Source organism: Hemitrygon akajei, chromosome 13 (assembly GCF_048418815.1).
Source record: "Hemitrygon akajei chromosome 13, sHemAka1.3, whole genome shotgun sequence".
Lineage (NCBI taxonomy): Eukaryota > Metazoa > Chordata > Chondrichthyes > Myliobatiformes > Dasyatidae > Hemitrygon > Hemitrygon akajei.
Window position 1 is genome coordinate 109,444,350 of NC_133136.1, and position 21,627 is coordinate 109,465,976.

Genomic DNA, 21,627 nt, shown 5'->3' on the forward strand with positions numbered 1-21,627 from the left:
AGAAGGAGGAGTAAGATAGGTTGGCTGCTTGAGTGGTGTCATAACAGCAACCTTGCATTCAATGTAAGCAAGACCAAGGAATTGGTAGTGGACTTCAGGAAAGGGAAGTCAGGCAAACACACAGCAGTGCTCATTGAGGGGAGAGTAGCTTTAAAAGATCTGTCCTTTGCGAGTTAGGGGAGATTTAGTATATCACCCGAGACTTAGAAATTTCTACAGATTTACTGTGGAGAGCATTCTAACTGGTTACATCACTGCCTGGTATGGAGGCTCCAGTGCACAGGATAACAAGAGGCTGCAAAAGAGTTGTAGATTCGTAGTGTAGCCAGGTCCGTCACTAGCACAGCTCTCCCCAGCACTGAGGACATCTTCAAAAGGCAGCACTTCAAGAAGATGTCTTCCATCATTAAGGACCATTAAGGACCATCCATATTTACCATCAGGCAAGAGGTACAAGAGCCTGAAGACCCACACTCAATGTTCTAAGAACAGCTTCTTCCTGCCAGCATCAGATTTCTATGAAGTCTTTATTTATATATTTACTTTGTAATTTATAGCAATCTTATGTCTTTGTGCTGTTTGTTGCCACAAACCAACAAATTTAACATCATATGAAACAGTGATAATAAACTCTGTTGAGGTCCTGTTGCGTGTGGGTATAGAATGCTTCATTACCTGAAAAGCTGCAGGTGCAACAACCATGGTACACTCATCACTAGCACTTCGGACAGATATGTAACTGAGGTGTGTGATAATTGGTTTTCTTTGCCATGTTTACCATAAGACTTTATCCATCCAAAGTCATTACTGATGACTCCCAGAACTGTTTTTCTGAAATAGTGCCACCACCTCTAGTGGGTCTGCACTGCTGTAGATGCAGGATATCCTCAGGGATGATGCTAGATGGATTTAGGTAACAGACTGAAAAATATGATTTGAAAAAGATAGGGGTGCTGGGCTTGGAAACAGCTCTCCCAATAATGAATGAGCAAGATTTTTGCACAGTTGACAGGACTTTGTATAACATTATCAAAGTACAAAGTTAAAGCTCAGCAGAGAATAATAGATCCCTCCCCAAAGAGCTCAGAAATTAGTGCAAATTTAGTAACCGTAGGGATGACAGACAGCAAGAACGCTTAGCAAGAGTTACTTTGACAATGAATAGGAAAGCTGGAAAATAATTCCAGATGATTTAATAGGGATATTGAAGAGTAGTTGCAGATAGGTGAAATAATACAAGCCAAATCATGTCTCTAATTCCAATAAAAATTAGATTTCAAAATTTTTGAATGACTACTGTAGAACTTCAAAACAAACTCTTCCTCATGTATTTAATTGCCTTAACAATATGAAAGATCTTTACAATTCAGGGATTTTAAAACTTTTGCAACAATTGTTCATTATCACTTTCCCCCGGTTGGCTTTGTGTGTTTGAAGTACAAATTTAGCCTCACAATTCATTGCACAAAAGATTCACATTTTAAAGCCATGTATGTGGTATTTTAAAAAAAGAATGCAGAACAAGTCAAATCTAGTTTACAGATCTATACAGATGTATTGAGACATGCCAGCTTAAAATTTTTGTCACCTTGAAAACTATTACAAGAATATTGTTGACTATTCATCAACTGGACCAAGACAATTTACTACGCATCTCTTAATTAATCAAGCTCTCACTTTATTGTCACTACTCAAATATTAATGTAACTTAACCCCAGACCAGCAACTTAAAACATAAATCCCATTGTTCCCTTTGTACAATACTCACTCAGACCACTTCTCCAATTTATAATAATGAAATAAAATCTCTCTCGTTGGCCAGATGATCAGTTTTTTTTCTCAGCCTTTGGCACGGGGTTCTTCCTTGCTATTGTTCATCCCCAGAGTTCTCGCTTCTCTACATTTGAAGTCCTTCAATCTTGTAGTCATTCCTCAAAGTTCAATCTCATTGGCTCAAAGTTAACCTGTGTCAGATTCCCATTGGATGTAGCCAGGGGCTACAATACTTCGTGCCTTATGTGACTTATTTAGCTGTATTCAACTCAAACAGACAGGAGTCTCAAGATGGCGCTCATGGAGTAAACCGCTTCTAGGCTTTGCTCCAAACCTTTTACGTCTTTTTAACCTACAAACACCCCTTAAAGGATCTTCTTATACTTGTTCTAAAGGGGTCTAAAAAAAACAGAATTTTTCTTTTTAACTATTTGAATTATTCTCAACTTGCTGAAATGTCTAGAGCAAAAGAATCGAAACAGACGAAAGAACCGATAACTTTAGAAACAATTGTGAAGCTTATAGAAGACAAATTTGAAGAACTGGAGAGAAAAATAACCGTAAAGTTTTTTCGGTTTGATGAACGTTTGAAATTAGTTGAAGAAAAGCTCCAGACACTTTCATTGGAATCACAAAAACAACAAGCAAGTATTTTGGTTCTTGAAGAAGCCGCTCGCAAGAAAGATCATATAATTGAAAAAATACAAGAAGAGCAAACTTCGACTTCTCAACAGATGGATCGTTTTAAAGTTAAAATTACTGATTTGGAAAATCGCTCTCGAAGACAAAATCTTCAATTAATTGGGATTCCGGAAAAATTTGAGAGCGGTGATCTTACCGTTTTCTTCTCTAAATTTCTAATGGATGTCTTGGGTCCAGAGGTACTGGACTCTCCCCCGGTAATCGATCGGGCACACCGTGTTTCCCGTTTTCGGTCTGATTCAAGTTTGAAACCACGACATGTAATTCTTCGGATCCATTACCCTCATACCAAAGAACGTTTGATTCGGGCGGCTCGAAAAAAGGGTATGATCTGCTATCAAGAGTTTAAATTTCGCATTCTGGAAGACTATAGCCCTGAAGTTTTAAGGGCTAGAATGGCTTTTAGATCGGTTAATGTCGAAATTTCACCAGAAAGGCTGCAAGCAAGCGCTGTTATTTCCAGCACACTTGAGAGTCACTCTTGAGGACGGAACTTTTCGGCTGTTTAAATCTCCAGCGGATGCTCAAAGTTTTCTGGAACAATGACATTCTATCGGGCTGACTAATGTAATTTAGCCTATAGATTTGGATCTGTTACAGAATGATGTTTGGGGTTTTTTTTGGGTATAGCTTACATGTATTTCTTATATACGGTTAAAGCTTTTTTTGCTCGGTTTATTTTGACTTTATTATTTTTCTATATTATTAATCTATTAGCGTTGAAAATAACTTTAGGGTTTTTTTCTCCTTTTTGCTTTTCTTTTTAAGCTGATATATGCTTTTTTATACTCTTAACATTTAAATATTAAGATTTAAAAAAAAATAAAATGTCGTTTCTTCTTCCCGACAGACTTTAGTGCTTGGAACGTCATATCTGTTTTGATGTGTTTGAAAGTTTTAAACTTTCATTTAAAATACCAATCCAGTATTAGTCATTTATGGGTTTTATCGTTTTAATTCTTTTTTAACCCTTTTGTTTATATACATTTATAATACTAATTTTATATTTTAACTTTTGTTATACCAACCCTCTCTTATAATGTGGGTTGTTTGTATTTTTTTTTTTTAACTTTGTTGTGTCTGAGTTGCCGTCTTGAGACCCGGGGGTAATTTTAGTATTAGATTGCTTGCTTGCCTCTTTTTGGCTTTTTTCCTGGGGTTTTGAGGGTGGAGGGAGGGGGATTTTTCTTTTTTCTTTTCTTTTGGCCTGCCTTCTGCTTAGTTTTATTTCATGGGCTTATATGAAACTACAAAAATGGTCGCAGTGCCGTGACTTCCGGTTTCTCCTTGAACTTAATTCCTTCTTCCGGGTTCATGAGTTCACTTTTTTTTCAAACTTATGTGTTAATTGTAATAAATATTGTCAATATGGATAGGACTATTAACTTTGTTTCTTGGAATACTAATGGTTTAAATCATCCAATCAAACGGAAAAAAACATTCAAAGTATTCCATAGAATGAATGCTAATGTTATTTTTGTTCAAGAGACTCATGTAAGGAAGGTGGATAGTCAACGGTTGTTTAGGTTTTGGAAGGGCCAACAGTATCACTCAAATTCGCAAGCCAAAGTAAGAGGTGTTTCTATTTTTATAGATTCATCAACTTCTTTTATACATCATGAAACAATTTCAGATCCGCAAGGTAGATTTTTGCTTATTACTGGTCTACTTTTTAATCAAAAAGTTGTTTTAGTTAATGTTTATGCTCCAAATACTGATTGTCCTGAATTTTTTAAATGTTTATTTACATCCTTTCCTAATTTGAATCAATACAGATTGATAATGGGTGGGGATTTTAACTGTTGTTTAAACCCTTTGATGGATAGATCCAAGCCCACCCAAACTCTTCCGAATAAATCGGCTTCTCTCATTAACTCTTTTATGATTGATTCAGCTATTTGTGAAATTTGGCATTTTTTACACCCTAACGACAAAGAATTTTCATACTTTTCCCATGTTTACCATAATTACTCAAGAATTGATTACTTTTTCATTGATCACCATTTACTTACAGATATTATGGATTGTAAATATGACTCTATTACCATATCTGATCATGCACCTTTGAAGTTATCTATTAAGATGACGGATTCATATATTAATACTAAAGGTTGGAGATTTAATCCTGTTTTATTGCAGGATCCTGACTTTGTCAACTTTATTAAACAGCAAATTGATTTGTTGTTCTCAACAAATTTTACAGCAGAGATCTCTAGTGGAACTTTGTGGGATACTTTTAAGGCATATATTCGTGGACAGATTATTTCATATTCTGCTGGAGTTAGGAAACGAACTAATTCTAAAATATTAACACTAGTTGATAAAATCAAAGCAATTGACAAGATTTATTCAATGACCCCTAGCAAAGAACTTTATAAAGAAAGAGTGGAACTTCAAATGGAGCATAGCTTACTATTATCCTCCTCGATTGAAAGTCAGTTAATTAAATCAAAAGCCCAATTCTATATATATGGAGATAAGTCTGGTAAATTACTAGCTAACCAATTGAAAATTGTTTCGGATAAACGACAGATTACTAGGATTCGTAAACAAGATGGTACTTTGACGATCGATCACAAAGAGATAAATAAATCCTTTCAAGATTTTTATAATTCCTTATATCAATCAGAATGTACTAAGGACTCTTCTATAATAAATGAATTTTTAAGGAAATTGAATATTCCAAAAGTAACTGTTGAGGATAGTGTATTTTTGGATACACCTATTACGGAGTCTGAAATAGAAAAGGCTATTTTTTCAATGAATTCGGGTAAAGCTTCTGGTCCAGATGGTTTTTCTACAGAATTTTTCAAATCTTTTTCTTCCATACTTTCTCCTTGGCTTGGTAAAATTTTTAAAGATGCATTAAGTATAGGTAAACTACCACAATCTTTTTATGAAGCTTCTATTTCTTGAATTCTTAAAAAAGATAAAGACCCTACTGAATGCACATCCTATCGGCCTATATCCTTGTTGAATATGGATTTTAAGATTTTTAGTAAAATTTTGGCTATTAGATTGGAAAATATATTACCTCAAATTATTTCTGAAGATCAGACTGGATTTATTAAAAATCGCTATTCATCTTTTAATATTAGAAAATTAATTAATATTATTTATACCTCTTCATCTAAAATACCATATTGTGTCATTTCTTTAGATGCCGAAAAAGCATTTGATAGAGTTGAATGGCCATATTTATTTAATACAATGCAACATTTTAATTTTAGTTCAAAATTTATTTCATGGATTAAATTAATATACCATAAACCCTTAGCTTCGGTTTTTACCAATAATCAAAGATCCCCTTTTTTTCAGCTATTTCGTGGTACAAGGCAAGGTTGTCCTTTAAGTCCTTTATTATTTGACATTGCTTTAGAACCCTTGGCTATAGCTATTCGTGAATCACCCAATATTTTTGGTATTACCCGTGGGGAGACAACGTATAAGGTATCATTATATGCGGATGACTTGTTATTATATATATCTGACCCTGAAAGATCTATTCCTGCTATTTCTTCTTTGCTCGCTCAATTTAGTAACTTTTCTGGTTATAAATTGAATTTTAATAAGTGTGAACTATTTCCATTAAATATGCATGTTCCAATTTATAATCATGTACCATATAGAATTGTTACAGATTATTTTACTTATTTAGGTATTAAAATTACTAAAAAACATAAAGATTTATTTAAAATTAATTTTCTACCTTTAATCGATCAAATTAAGCAACTGGTTAATAGGTGGTCTCCATTATCTTTGTCTTTGGTAGGCAGAGTTAATGCCATTAAGATGATGATACTACCTAAATTTTTATATTTATTTCAAGCATTACCAATTTTTATTCCTAAATCTTTTTTTGATATGGTTGACTCTAAAATATCTTCTTATTTGTGGCAGAACAAAAATCCTAGACTAGGCAAAAAATATTTACAGAAGCCTAAGAAGGAGGGCGGCTTAGCTCTACCAAACTTAAGATTTTACTATTGGGCAGTTAATATACGGTATTTAATATTCTGGACACAAGAATTGACTACAGCTGCTTGCCCACAATGGGTAAATTTGGAATGTAAATCTGTGCAAGATTTTTCACTGATCTCAATCTTAGGATCTTCACTTCCTTTTTCATTATTCAAAATGAATAAACAGGTAACTAATCCTATAGTCAAGTATACATTACGAATTTGGTTTCAATTTCGTAAATTTTTTGGCTTGAATAAGTTTATGCTGTCATGTCCTATAATATCTAACTACTTTTTTCGGCCTTCATCTATAGATCAAGCTTTTCTTTTATGGAAAACAAAAGGTATAACATGTTTTTGTGATCTGTTTTTGGATGATAACATTATGTCCTTTGAACAGCTATCTAATAAATATAATTTACCTAAAACCCATTTTTTTAGATATTTGCAAGTCAGAAATTTTCTGTATAATGAATTAAAGTCTTTTTCGAAAGAATGTCCATTGGACATTACAGAAAGAATTTTAGCCCTCAATCCTTGTCAAAAGGGTTTAGTAGCTATCATTTATAATATGATTATGAGTGTACAGCCAGATGTATCAGGAAAAATTAAGAAGGAATGGCAAGAAGAATTGCATTGTCCTATATCTACTGAGGAATGGGAATTTTTTTTATCATTGGTAAATTCGTCCTCTATTTGTGCTAAACATGCCCTAATACAATTTAAGGTTGTACATAGAGCTCACATGTCTAAAGATAAACTTGCTCGATTTTATTCTTATGTTAATTCAACCTGTGACAGATGTCATTCTGATGTTGCTTCATTGACTCATATGTTTTGGTCTTGTCCTTGTTTACAAAATTATTGGAAAGATATTTTTAATATTATTTCAAGAGTTTTAAATATCAATCTCCAACCGCATCCTTTTACTGCAATTTTTGGTTTACCAATGATAGATAATAATCGTCTATCCGCTTCATCTCAACGAATGATTGCATTTGTTACATTAATGGCTAGAAGATCTATTTTACTGAATTGGAAAGAAATTAACCCTCCAACTGTATTTCAGTGGTTTTCTCAAACTATTTCTTGTTTGAGTTTAGAAAAAATTAGAAGTGTGGTTTTTGATTCTTCAGTTAAATTTGAGGAAACTTGGAGACCATTTATTCAACATTTTCATACAAGTTAAATGGTCTGATCCTAAACCTTACTGTTATTATCCTTAATTATTTGGATGGAGGTTCGGAGTTATCGGCACTGCTGTATGTATTTAACATTATGCAATTGCCCATGTTGGTTAGTTTTTTTTAAAGTTTTCTTTTAGTTTTTGTTGGGGTTTTTTTTTCTCTTTTTCGATTCTTTTACATTAATACTATGAGTTTGGGAGGCCTTATATATTGATTATTACGTATCTGATTGTTTATTTAAACTATTAATTATGTACTCTCAAACGTTTTGTATTCATATTTCACTAATGTTTTTCTTAAAATTAATAAAAAGATTTAAAAAGAAAGAAAAAAGAAAACAGACAAACTGAGTCTCTCAAACAATGGGAGATAACAGGATTACTTCTGCACGCCTGCCATTGTACACAATAAACGGCTTACCTGAGAATGATCCTTGTCTACATTCAATTGCACTAACTAAGTTGTCCCAGAGCAAAAATCAGTTCATCAAACAGTTCACAAAATGGAGGTTACAGAGCAGCTTCACAGAATGGCAACCTCAATTCCTTCAAGCAGGTGGCAAGAACAAAGACATCTAGTTTGTCTACTTCCACTGACCTTGACCATTTTGAGTTTGATGTTTTCTTCCATATTTTAATTCCTTCATGTCCAACAATACAAGAATAATATTATGTGGATGGTCCTTTTCAAATGCAACAAAATAATTACAAGATAACACAGATATTTAGCAGAGGCTTTGTTGCACAACATATATCATAACCATGAAGCCACAACAACATAATAATTATGACCTACAGAATTTCATATCTGTTGAATAACTAATAAAATCTGTTTGCAAAGTTGGATTCTTTGGAGCAACTGCTAACAGACAGAACAAGCCGAGACACAAATTCTAAGCATGCGTGGATACTTAGTTCAGTGACTCATGTATTTGAATGATATACTGTGCACAATCACTGTTTTAGTTTTTTTTTTCTTTTCTGTTGCTTGTCATAGGTGAATGATGTTGACATCACCAGTATGAGTCATACAGAAGCAGTAGATTTTCTTCGATCTATCCCAGATACAGTCACTCTGGTAATTGGACGGGTGCTAGAGCTACCAGAGTTTCCAATAAATCCGGACATGCTCCCTGATATCACAGTGATGTGTCACAACCATGAACTAGGTAACAATTTTAAACTGTTGTCTTTGTTGCATTTGTAGTAAGTAAAACAAAATTAGAACCATGTGAATTTTTACAGAATTTTAAAGAGATGCTCTCATTGCTACTACTTTGTATGGGACAATTTAAAGCAAACCTGAAAATGAAGCTGTTATTATTAAACATGCACAATTGTCAAAGTATGCCAACAAAATTGTTTGCTTAATGTCCAGCATACTTGAAACCTAGCTTCATAGAAATTAATAGTGTAAATTGAACAAAGTATTTCGAGAAAAGCAAAAAATGCATTTGTTATATGGCAAAAGTAAATAGCATTTGATTAAATTAAAAATGAGGGTACAGGAAATACTGGCTGGAGCTTACTGTGAATTGCCATCATTTACCAGCCCCACTTACCCTATCATCATTACTTGGACACATACAAGTATGGAAGCCCCAAACCTGCCAGCCAAACTTCTAACAGTTTCCTCTCTCAGTACCATTATTGAATTCATGATGTGTCTAGAACAAAAAATTATTGCAATTCCTCAGTGATTAGACCTGATGCAGGAACAGTGAGCCCATTTATTTCAAAGGGGGTAACAGGAAAGTTTATAGTTATTTACATTTTTTTAAAAGATACAAATATTAGTGCAATAAATGAAAGGAATGCAGCTGTGGAAACAAATAGCAGATCAAAAAGGAGCATTAACCTCCTCAGAGACTGATTGAATGTTGATAAGTGGATAAGGGGCTGTATATGCTTATTACAACAGAAATTGAAAATTTGAGGGGGAGGGAAGAAAAGGGCTCAGCTACAGAATGTAGATTGGAAAGGATTATTGTTCCTTGCAGGTTTCAGGACATAGTATTGTGTTTGTTTTTCTTTAAAGGGGGAAAGATGTGTTGTAATGTGTGTATAATAAAGAACTTTGGTCTCAATGAGCAATGCGGGTGGTCCACCCCAAGCTGGAGCTACAATGGTTAGCAGGCCACATGTGCTCAGTGTTGAACAGCAGTTCAGTAATAATATGTTCTAACATAAACCCACACCAAATTCATCTTTATTCCAACCAACCTACAATAATTTCTTTAATTGTATTAAAGACTTATTGAGTTAGTTTTATTATTTTTATTTTCTAATCTACAAATGTTATTACCTATTTCATCAATATTAACCAATTGTAATTTTGTTGTAATTTCTCTTACATTTAATTCAGAAATTAACTGTTAACACTTTTCAAAGATCAAAGTAAATTTATTATCAAAGTGCGTATACATCACCATATACAACCCTGATATTTTCTTGCAGGTATTCACAGTAAATGCGAAGAAACAACAAAAAATAAGCAAAATAATAATAATAAATAAGTAAGCGATAAATATCAAGAATATGAGATGAAGAGTCCTTGAAAGTGAGCCCGTAGGTTGTGGGAACACTTCAGTGATGGGGTGAATGAAATTGAGTAGTTTAAAAGCCTAATGGTTGATGGGTAATAATTGTTCCTAAACCTGTTGGTGTGGGTACCTTCTTCCTAATGTCAGCAGTGAGAAGAGAACATGGTCTGGATGGTGGGGATCCTTGATGATGGATGCTGCTTTCCTGCAACAGTGCTCCATGTAAATATTCTCAATGGTGGGGAGAGCTTTATCCATTACTTATGGTAGGTTTTTCCATTCAAGGGCAATGGTTTTTCCATACCAGACCATGATGCCAGCAGTCAATATACTCTCCACTGCACATCTATAGAGGTTTGTCAAAGTTTTAGGTGACATGCCAAATCTTTGCAGACTCCTAAGAAAGTAGAGGTGCTGCCATGCTTTCTTTGTAATTGCAGTTACATGCTGTGCTAGGGCTGTGAGATGATAATACCAAGGAATTTAAAGCTGCTGACCCCCCCCTCCCCTCCCCCCACCTGTGATCCCCCAGTGAGAACTGGCTGATGGAACTCTGGTTTCCTCCTGTCACACCTCACTATCAGGTGTGGGTAAACGTGCCCAGCGAGGGTCACCAGTTGGGGAAAAATACAGACGGTAAGTCCCAACAGTACATTCATGCAAAGGGGTTTTATTTAGTGCCTATAGGAAAAAAATGCAAACCCTGTCCAAAAGCTATGAAGAAAAAAAGTATTAAAAATAAAAACATGTATGTACAAAAATTTACAAATGTACAGAGACTTTCTATGTAACTATTCACCAACCGTCAAATCCAACTTCCACCCCTCTCCAGCAAAGCCAGACTGAGGGTTTAAATCTACCTCCACCTGGCCTAGGAGGACGAGGAAATTCTGCTGTTGGTCTGGGGGGGGGGGGGGGGGTGGGGGGAAGTAATCACATGACCAGGCCATAATAATTATTTCAGATGCAGAATTGGAACATTTTAAACAGGGATTCTAACATCCTGCAGTTTTATTTCACAATAAGTGCCCTAGTTAAACCAACAGATCAGTGTCCACTTGCTCAGATGAATATAAAAGAATAATGCCTCCCCCCCCCCCCCCCCCAGTGGTGTCATCTGTGTAGGATGTGGTCTACCTGCTCCCACTAACACAAGCATTATTTTAGGACACCCCGAACTGTCCCTTGGGTCTTTTGGGGCTGTCCTGCTGTCTACAAACCAGTGTAATGGGGAGAGTGAAAATAAATGAAACTGTTTGGAATGTCAGTGTCTAGAATCCTTATTTTTATGAGTTATAAATCACTAGGGCATGTTAACTGTGGAGATTGTGATTGTTAGAAGCTAGTTATTGTTTTACTGTTGGGGGGTGTAAATGGTGAACTCCCAGGACCTGCAAAATGGGAGGGCAAATAGTGTGAACTACTGGGGAAACTAGACCAGGGACAGAACGAGGAGGAGTGACTAACTGGGCAAAGGGGCAAAGTTAGCGGGAGAATTAGCATTCCCAACCTGTTCTGTCCCATCACCCCCCCCCCCCACCTCATCTAGACTGCACAAGGTGGGCAATTTGGGAGAGATAGTCTGCCATTGCATTGTACTGTCCTGCCTTATGAGAGATGTTGAAATGGAACAGTTTTAGAGCCAGGTACCATTTCTTGATGTGTGCATTGTGGCCTTTCATGGAGTGGATCCAGGTGAATGCTTTGTAGTCAGTCTCCAGAATGAATTCTCTGCCCAGCAGGTAATACCAGAGGCTCTCCAAGGCCTATTTTATGGCAAGAGCTTCCTTCTCAACAGTGGAATACCTTGTCTCCCGTGGTAGCAGCTTCTGACTAAAGTATAATACCAGCTGTTTGCTCCCTCTTTCCCCTGGGCCCAGACTGCTCCAATCTCCACTGCTGAGACACTGACTTGGATGGTGAATGGTTTGGTGAAGTCTGGGCTGATGATGACCGGCCAGGAACACAAAGCCTCCTTCAGTTTCTCAAAGGCTTCCTCACATTCTTTAGTTCACTGGAGCGGATTCTTTGCCTAAAACAATGATACCACCTGATTAACCTCAGGAAACACAAGAGCTGTTTCTTCATGCAGGGCTGGGGACTATTTCTGATGGCCTCCACCTTGTCGACCAGTGGCTGAATCCTTGCCCTAGTTGGTAACCCAGGTACAGGCTTTCTCACATTTCTGGATGTCAGTGTCAAGCCAGCAGCTGCAATCTTCTTCAAGATGTCCTCAAGGTGCTTCAGGCGATCTGGTGCTGAAGATGACCACATCATCAGTCAAAGTGAGCATCAAAGGCATTGAACTCCTCTGGGAGCGAAACCTTGTTGTCACCTATGTCGCTTGGTTCTGCTCAAGCCCTGTCACAGTTTTGTGGTGCAAGTTTGGTCCAGAATTGCCACTTTGCATGTGAAATGGCTTTCCGGAGGTTGTACAAATAAATAAATGATATTGAGAACTCGAGATGTAGAGTCCTTGCAAGTGAGTCCATAGATTGTGTTGTGGAATCAGTTCAGAATTGAGGTGAGTGAAGTTATCCACTCTGGATCAGAAGCCTAATGGTTAAAGTATCCTAACTGTTCCTGAACCTGGTGGTGTTGGACCTAAGGCTTGTTTATCTCTTTCCCGATGGCATCAGTGAGAAGTGAGCGTGGCTTCCATAGGGGGGATCCTTGATGATGGAAGCTGCTTCTTGTAGATGTGTTCATGGATGTTGAGGGCTTTGGCTGTGATATACTGGGCTGTGTTCACCGCTTTTGTAGGCTTTTCTATTCACGGCCGTTGGTGTTTTTAACCTGGCTGTGATGCAACCATTCAAGATGCTCTCCACTGTGCATCTATAGAAGTTAGTTAAAGTTTTAGATTACATGCCAAATCTGCACAAGCTTTTAAGAGTGTCGAGGCAATGAATGTATCTGGAAAAGGCCTGGGGACTTGCAAACGAGTAAGGCTGGAACAAGAGATGTTTCACATATTTTGCAAAAATATAGATGTAGTTGGGAGCCTTGCAAAGTAAGGTGGCTGCACCTTGATTCTGAATGTATTGGGAGAAAGTGTTAGGGAAGTGGTCCTAAATAAGCCCCAAACAAGGATTTTTCCAGTACTTTGCATTTGGAATCAATCGAACTAAGGGATCTGATAAATTTCTGAGAGAAGATGTATTTTTGCTATATCGGCACGTAAAAGCGTAGTAAATGAAAAAATAAGTATCAGCTCATTGGTTTAATTTGAGTACTAAATAAGTAGCTAAAAGACATGCCTACCTGGAAGGTAAAGGTACATTGAAGAATGCCGGTATGTTTTCTGAAAGTGAGAATGATTTCACATTAACTTGAATAATAAACATGAGCTACAGATCAAACACGAGGAATTCTGCAGATGCTGGAAATTCAAACAACACACACAAAATGCTGGAGGAAGCATCAAGCAGGTTAGGCAGCATCAATAGAAATGAATCAATAGTTGATCTTTTGGGCCAAGACCCTTCTTCAGGATAGGGGCGTGTGATTCTCAGTTCCCTACAACCTCGAGCTTTCTCCAGACCACAGTATTAGACATCAGGGACATCTTATTGCTTTGTCAGTAATTCAGAGGAAGCCTTGCTTTAAGCTCCTGAAAGGATATCCAGATTTCTAGACTCCATCACAAGGGATGATTGTGTGGATAGGATAATGTGGAGCAGGCACAGAAAGAGAAGTGCTAGGCAATTTTGTCAGAGTTATTGGTGAAAGACTCATCAAAGAGACACTTGCTTCCATCCACATTATGGAATATGGTAAATCACCATTGTTTTTAGGCATCTCCCCTTTTATCTTCCCGAATCGTCTCTACCTCATCTCTACCATTGATTGATAACTTCACTCTTTAACCTACATCCACTATCCATTAGAGGCTTCTAACCCTTTCTTGCCCTGCTTTAAGAACTCTCCCCTTTCCTTTCTCTCTTGTCTGCAGTAGGTACAAGAAGAGGTGAATGATAGTTTCTGTCCCTGGGATCCATGAATGCAGTGTGCATTAATCCCAGTTATGTGTTGGCACAACAATGATCTCTATTCATCCTGTACCCCACCATCCCACATTCCTGCCACCAGGCCAGCATTTTAGTTTCTAAAGTTAATGTAGTAACTGGCATGCAGTGACAATGCCGCCTTAACAGAAATGAAACAAAGGCAGCCTCCACTCCCATTGAAGGACAACTGCGACAGTGGCAGGCTACTGACCTTCTGCCATCTATCAGAGCAACATTGACGCTGCTGCCTCAAGTGAGATAGGGTAGGTTAAGGAAAGAGTCCGGTTAAAGAAGATGGTAGCAGACGTGACTGGGAGGGCATAGCAGAAGATGAACGCCGTTTTCATTGGACGGATTTTGAAATCAATTAAAAATATGCTACTCTTGTGATTTTCCCCCCGTGTAATAAGTGAATGTCACACAACATGAAACACCGTGGTCTTCAGGTATATATTGTATGTCCCTTTCTGAGAGCTTGTGATGAGGTCAAGGAGAAATTGTATTCCTGCTTTAAAATATTAGCCTGGAGCCCAGAGGAAGACGACCTAATACTCCTGTGAGACTTCAATACCAGGATCAATGGAAACTTAATCCCCTGGCGAGCTGTAAGGGAGAAGGGGAAGTTTATTCCAGCCAAGTGGTCCTCCTGACAAAATGCACACAAGTTTGTCTTGTCCTAGCCAGCACTCAAGCGAGACAAACAGAGACCCTATGGTAGCACTACTGATCCAGACAGCGATACCTCTCAGATTTTGTCATTGTCTGAACAAAGGGTGTCATGGAAATGTATGTCATCTGTTTCCATCTGTTTTCTCTATCAGATCAATGCAGGAGGCACATTCTGACACCCAGGAAGCCTCTCCTGTGGATCCAATGACCAATGTTAGGGCTATCTCTCAGCACTTTTCCATTTCTTCATGTGTATAGAGTACAGATTAATAAAATACTACAGTTCTTGCTGAGTGGTCATTGGAGCCAAGTTTGTACCAGAATGAGTTTGAACTCTGTAGGCAAAGAAAATCGTCTGATCTTGGAGATGGGTGCATCTGTGCTCTGGGTTATTTTATGCACGCTTGCCGATAGCACCCAGTTTTTGTTGGGCTGAAACCTACAGCAAGGCTGGTATTCCACTGTCCCCATCCTACCTTCTGCTCATCTATCATGTCTGTGCTCGGTGACTCACCATAGGCGGACTCTCTATGTACTAGTGGTGCCAGTCTTTGAGCTGCTCCTAATGACGCTGAGAGTGGATGATGTTCAATTGCAGTGGGACAGTGTCCCCATTTATTTTGTTCATATGAAGTGAAACATTTTGGGAAGATGGTATGAGGAGCCGATAGGCGAGAAGTGGCATAAAGGGGGGCTTGAAAGGAAAGGGTTGCAATTGCATAAATCAGTGCATGCAGGTTACCACAGAAAAGCCCAAATTTGGAAAATGGTCTGAAGAAACCCTGCCAAGCCTCCTTTTGTATGGTCTGTCATCCATCTTTATGTGAATTAATTATATGGGTTATGGTCAATATTAATAGTAACAACTCTATTTAGAACCAAAATTTAATTAAAGAATGCATCAAAATAATCCAGGAATTACTGATAAGGACTATTGAAGTAATTTTGAAATGAGTGGAATTGAAAATCAAGAGAGATAGAAAATGGGTTGATGTTTAACCAATCATCTTTTCTGGTGACACAGTCAAAGTTATCCACTTTCTTTTCTCAATATTCTGAACAATTTATTCCCTGAATATTTGAATTTAGCAAATTGTAATTATGAGTTATTGTTCATAAATGATTCAGTATTTAATCTTTTTCTCAAGCTAAATAAATCTCTTTGGTTTAGGTCTCTCTCTGGCAGGAGGCAGTGATACACCATACCAGACAGTTTACATAAGTGGCATTACTCCAGGATCAGCAGCTGATATGGAGGAAACTTTGCAACCATTGGACCTTATTCATTATATTAATGGGGTCAGCACACATGGGATGACAGCAAATGAAGCAAGCAGAGCTCTTAAAAATGCAAGTCCTGTCATCAGCTTAAAGGCCACGAGGTATCATGCAATTTGTATACATTATATTGTTGCATCATGTACCGTTATAAATCTCATTGTTTACTTTGTTTCAGTTTTGTCTCAGCTCTATAATAACTGGGTGTCTTACCAGCAAAGATAGAAGTGTCCGTTGGAGTCTGGTACTATTTTCAAAACAGCGTTTATTAGTAAAATATACAAATCTATCAACAATGCAAATATACAGATAATACACGTCAGCAATACGAAACCTAAAAGTGTGGGTATAATAATAATCAATAATAAACAAGCTCTATCGATGTCTAGGGGATAATGAATTGTCATATGTGAATATAAAGTTCAGTTCAGTTCATACAGGCTGAGGTAGTTGTTGGTGGTTTTGTTTGATTTTGTTGTAATTGTTGGGGAGAGAGAGAGAGAGAGCGAGCAAACAGTGACAGCTATTGTCTTGCAAACCTTCCTTTACGATCTTGATCCGTCAATGTGTTATTGTGGCCATTCAGGTATGACCCCTCTGTCCTTTAGCTAGACCGTTCTTCTATGGTGGACTCGTCACCCAGGCAAGGGTGGACACACACACAAGCCCCCACCGGCCTCGCTATAAACACTGTGAGTTAAAATTGACCGATCCTTCGTTCGGTCTCCGATGCCCCCACACCTTCTCGTGGGTCCCAACACTTAAACAGTGCTCACGAGTGTGTCTCCTGGTGCGTCTCCCCAGACCTCACTTTTATCCCTACTCACAGGGTCTCAGGTGTCAATCAGTTTTGAATGGCTTAGCCCATCAAACCAGCCCACTTCGGCTGTCCACTGAGGAATTTTAATGAACAGAATAGTACCAAGTAAACAGCTTTCTCTGGAGTCGTAAGTCTTACAGGAGTCATAATATGGTCTCTCTCCCCCGGTGTTATCTCTCCCTTGTCTGAAGCAAATGTTCCAGTCCCAGTATGTTTTGTTCCATCTCTTTCTCTCTCATTAGATGGTTTGTAATTCTCCCAGGGGAGGGGGACATGGGCAACCTTGCACCCTTCTGCCCATCAGAGCTGTTCATCCTTCGTAACAAATTGTTTTCCCTGTGATTAACCTATTCACTTGTCTCAGAGTGAGGCTGTTGGGGTTGGTTGACAACCAAGTAAAGAGCAGGAAGAGGCCACTCCTGGGGTACAGTTTAAAAGGCATTTCTACCGATGGAGGGATAGAAGAGAACCAGAAGGATATGGGTCAAACTTTGGGAAAAAGAGCTAGCTCAATTAAATACGTTGGATCTGAGCCAAAAGGCCTTCTCCTATGCTGTATGGTAGCACCTTCTGTGCCTTTCCAGACATTAAATAAAATTATTGACTGATCTTTTAACTCAGTGCTAATTTCCTGCACTGGATCTATATCCCTTACTACTTCAGATATATATATATATATATTAAAAAAACTATCAATTTCACTCTTGTATGGAATTGGCATTTGAGCCTCTGCAGCCCCGTCAGGTAGTGAATTCCAGATTTCACACCTGGATAATGAGCTTGCTTCTGAATTTTTTTTAAGTGCTGAAATCACTGGTTCCAGATAACCCATAATTCTTCATCTCTCCCATCAAGACCCTTAACATCTTTATGCACTTTTTTTCAAGCAATCTTCAGAACATACAAACTCGAAAGATTCTGCAGATGCTGGAATTCTTGAGTAACACGCACAAAATGCTGGAGAAACTCCACAAGTCAAGCATGAGTCATGAAGAAGGCTCTTGGCCCGAATCGTTGACTGTTTATTCCTCACCATAGATGCTGCCTGACTTGCTGAGTTCCTCCAACCTTTTCTTTGTGTGTGGAAGAATATATAACTTTGAAGAGCAGTTGGCAGCAATTTGGACAATGGTGTCTGTGCGGGGCATTATCCTAAACGAATATCTTTACTTCATATCTCTAATACTCTTTAACTTCAGCAGAATATCTTTAAAATAAATCCTTAGTTATATTGTAGAATGTAACAGTTTTGTTATCTTGCTTTTCAACCAGACCTTTCAAAACGTTCTCCTGCTGTTGTTTTGATCATCGGTTATAATTTGTATTAATTTGCTCTGATCACGTGGGTCTTTTCCCTCTTCCACTCTCCCACATTGCAATGCACACATTCGTTTCCCTCAATGGAAATCTGCTGGTCTCTTACCTCCACTTCTGTCAGCAACATCAATCCACATCCTGCAGCATGTAAGTTATCAGCAGTGACTGAAAGAGGAAGTGAGTGATGGCTGTGTATTTAGCATCTCATTAATATTTGAATAATCCTGTATTGGTTGGTTAAGCATTCTTGTTCATTTAAATAATTCATTACAAGTTATATTATAATTATGTGAATTGCATACTTCATGACACTACCACATGATCAGTATGCGCGCCTTGCTTAAAGTAAACACGAAGTTAGACTTGTATTTCAGTGTTGGTGCTTTGCTACATGTTGTATAAAATTAATTTTGCTCATTGCATGGAATTAAAATGTTCTTGCAAGTTGTGTCACAGCGTTTTACTGGTGTTAAGAAATAAGAAAGGTAGCTATCCACATCAAAATTATTCAAAGGCATCAGTTTCATGAAAAGTTAATGTGTTGCAGAAAAGCACATTAGCTGTGAGAGATGTAGTAAATGCACATTTTACATGTAATTTTACTTGGCTCCTGTTAAAAAGTAAATTGATAGTAAAGGTGTCATATATTGTTAATGAATATTTTTATTCAAAGTCTACTGTTTGCATATTTTTAAACTTTTTTTTATTTTACAGAGATGAAGACCCTGGATTTGCAAAACCAATGGTGGCTTATTTTCCATACAGTGATAAAAATACAAAACTCAATGAATTTGTTGAAGTTAATGGTGAGTTTATGTTTTAACGACTTGTTCAATTTCAATAAATTAAAATGCATTAAATTAAGACCATAAGATGTGGGAGCAAAGTTAGGCCATTTGACTCGTCTGCTATTTCATCATGATTGATCCCTTTTCTCTCTCTCAGCTCCAATCCTTCCATGGGCTGACTAACCAAGAATTTATCAACCTCTGCCTTCAATACACCCAATGACTTAGCCCCTGTGGAGAATCACTAGTCACCAGCAGTTAACCAGAAAAGGCTGCCCTTTGCCCCCTGCCCATCAACCAATGCTCTATCCATGCTGGTATCATTCCTCTAATTGCATAGACGACACCTTGTCAAAGGCCTTCTGAAATCCAGTATACAATATCCACTGATTCTCCTGTTGTTTGTTAATAATTGGCATTACATAGGGCTAATAAATTCATAAGTTAAATTATTTTGGTGATGTTCGCAAAGAGATTAATTTTAGCTTGAGCACCAGGTAAACATTTTTATTCTTCTGGAGGCTTTTTACCTCCATGTAAGCAGTTCTACACATTCAAGTGAAAGGAGAGCACTACATTTTTGTCTTTTCATTACAAGCACAGTTTCTCATCAATATTTTCAGCTGTATTTTGAAAAATATATTGGATTTTAAACACTTGTTTTTTTTAAAATTTTATTTAATTGCATTTTTAAATGATTACAAGTGTAGAAAAAAAAGTATGTATCCCTTCCCCCCTCCCCTTAACCCCTCCCCCCTAACTTCCCTATATAAAAAAAAAAATTAAGAAAGAAAAAAAAGAAAGAAAGAGTGCCTGGTTGTTGGAAGGTAAACACTTGTTGAATGACTAAATAATAAATCAGAGTTCATTCTTTTTTGAGAATATGTGTGCCCATGCTGCTGCTTATGGTTTTCCATAAATTTATCTTCAGAGATGCTATCTTGAATGATTTTCTTCGATTGTTTGTAGTAATCAGATAAACAATGTTCTGAATTCAAGATCAAGCCATATTTTTTCTTTGGCATGGTTTAAACTGAAGTAAAATAACAGTTTCAACACACAGGTACAAGCTTTGAAATCAGATTTATTGATGTTCATGAATTACACTCTATTACCAAAGGGAGAAATCAGTTTCAACACGTTCGTCTCTTCATAGAATGTCTCACGGCAGCTCACAGAGGAAGAAAAGAATGTATTTGACAATTGATCTGAAAGCTTCACAAAAGAAAATTGACTTGGAGAAAGCATAATGTATGGAGAGCAGAGGAGTTTTGAGGTTGTCCAGAAAGTAAAGCCGAGGTGACTGGGTGTTTTGCAATGGATGGTGATGCTGAAAAGAGAAATGATATGAGAATGAACAAAACCCTGAAGAAAACTGAGGTTGTGAATTTAGAGTGAGGCAGAACTGTAAATAAATTTGTTCACTATGAGTAGATATCGAAGTCCCTTGGATAAGAACCAAGACAGATATGACATAGCAGAAGTTGTTGATTGTGCTATATGTGATGCATTGGAGATGTGAGAGATGCAAAGACTGTTTTCATGCTGATTCTACACTTCCAAATTTAAGATTATCTACATCTAAGTACGTAGCTCAGGTTTGTTCAAAAAATGTAATTTTGTAATTTTGTTTGTGGTTGGGATTTTTATTAAATTTACTCTCCATATTCAAGATTAATTTAAGTTCCTCTTCTGTCCACAGGACAGCTTTGTGGAAACAAGAGAATTGAGTGTGATGTAACATCTAGCACAAATATGCCAAAGGTAGGAATGTACTTTATCAATATTCATCAATGGAAGATAAACATTTTTCAATGTTTGCACAACTGACAAATTAAAAATGATTTCTGATGACTTAAACAAGAGATAAAATGTTGTTGAGCATTTACCTTCCTGTAATTATTATAATACATTTTAAGAAAAAGTTAATATTCAACATGATTTTTCACAATTTTGAAAAAAGGCAAATTAAGAGCTTAATACACTAGTTGTTATTGCAAATTTTGATCTCCGAGTTTACACTGATGGACATAACAGTTCAGTAAATGAAAAGCAAAGCATTGCAATGTTGTTGGTTTTTATCACATGCCTCATTAGGTTAGCTTTAAAGCCCAGTCGTAATTGCACAAGGAAATTCATTACCTTTGTTTCTCTCTATAGAATGATGTGATCCACTTGACGCTTGAGAAACCTTCGTCAGGAGGATTAGGATTCTCGTTAGTGGGTGGTGATAATGGTGTTTTCGTAAAGAGTGTTCATCCTGGTGGGGCAGCTGCTTTGGATGGAAGGCTACAAGTTGGTGACCAATTGCTTCAGGCAAGTCCGTCAGTCTTGTTGAATCACAAACCATTGCAGCATCTTTAAAAAATAATGTTATGTGGCGACCCACTTCCTAGCGCACTCGAACCGGCTCACAAATAGCCAGCGCGCCGGCACAAAGGCCAGTCCCAAAATGGCGCCAAGTCTGCTTCACCAGCAAGGGGAAAAGCCCGCGCGGGACAGGACTGTGAGTACGTGCCCCCTACAGCATCCACGCGCGGGACAGGACTGTGAGTACGTGCCCCCTACAGCATCCGCTC

The 21,627-nt window shown here is 37.4% G+C and overlaps 1 protein-coding gene across 2 annotated transcripts in view; it reads left to right on the forward strand.

Moving 5' to 3' along the window:
• Window positions 1-21,627, forward strand: part of ptpn13 (protein tyrosine phosphatase non-receptor type 13) — a 294,978-nt gene that overhangs the window by 221,028 nt on the left and 52,323 nt on the right. For both annotated transcript variants that reach the window (XM_073065248.1, XM_073065249.1), the window contains exons 32-36: window positions 8,621-8,792; window positions 16,017-16,227; window positions 18,975-19,066; window positions 20,751-20,812; window positions 21,209-21,364. In XM_073065248.1, the coding sequence (XP_072921349.1) occupies window positions 8,621-8,792; window positions 16,017-16,227; window positions 18,975-19,066; window positions 20,751-20,812; window positions 21,209-21,364 (693 nt within the window). The remainder of the gene's footprint in view (window positions 1-8,620; window positions 8,793-16,016; window positions 16,228-18,974; window positions 19,067-20,750; window positions 20,813-21,208; window positions 21,365-21,627) is intronic.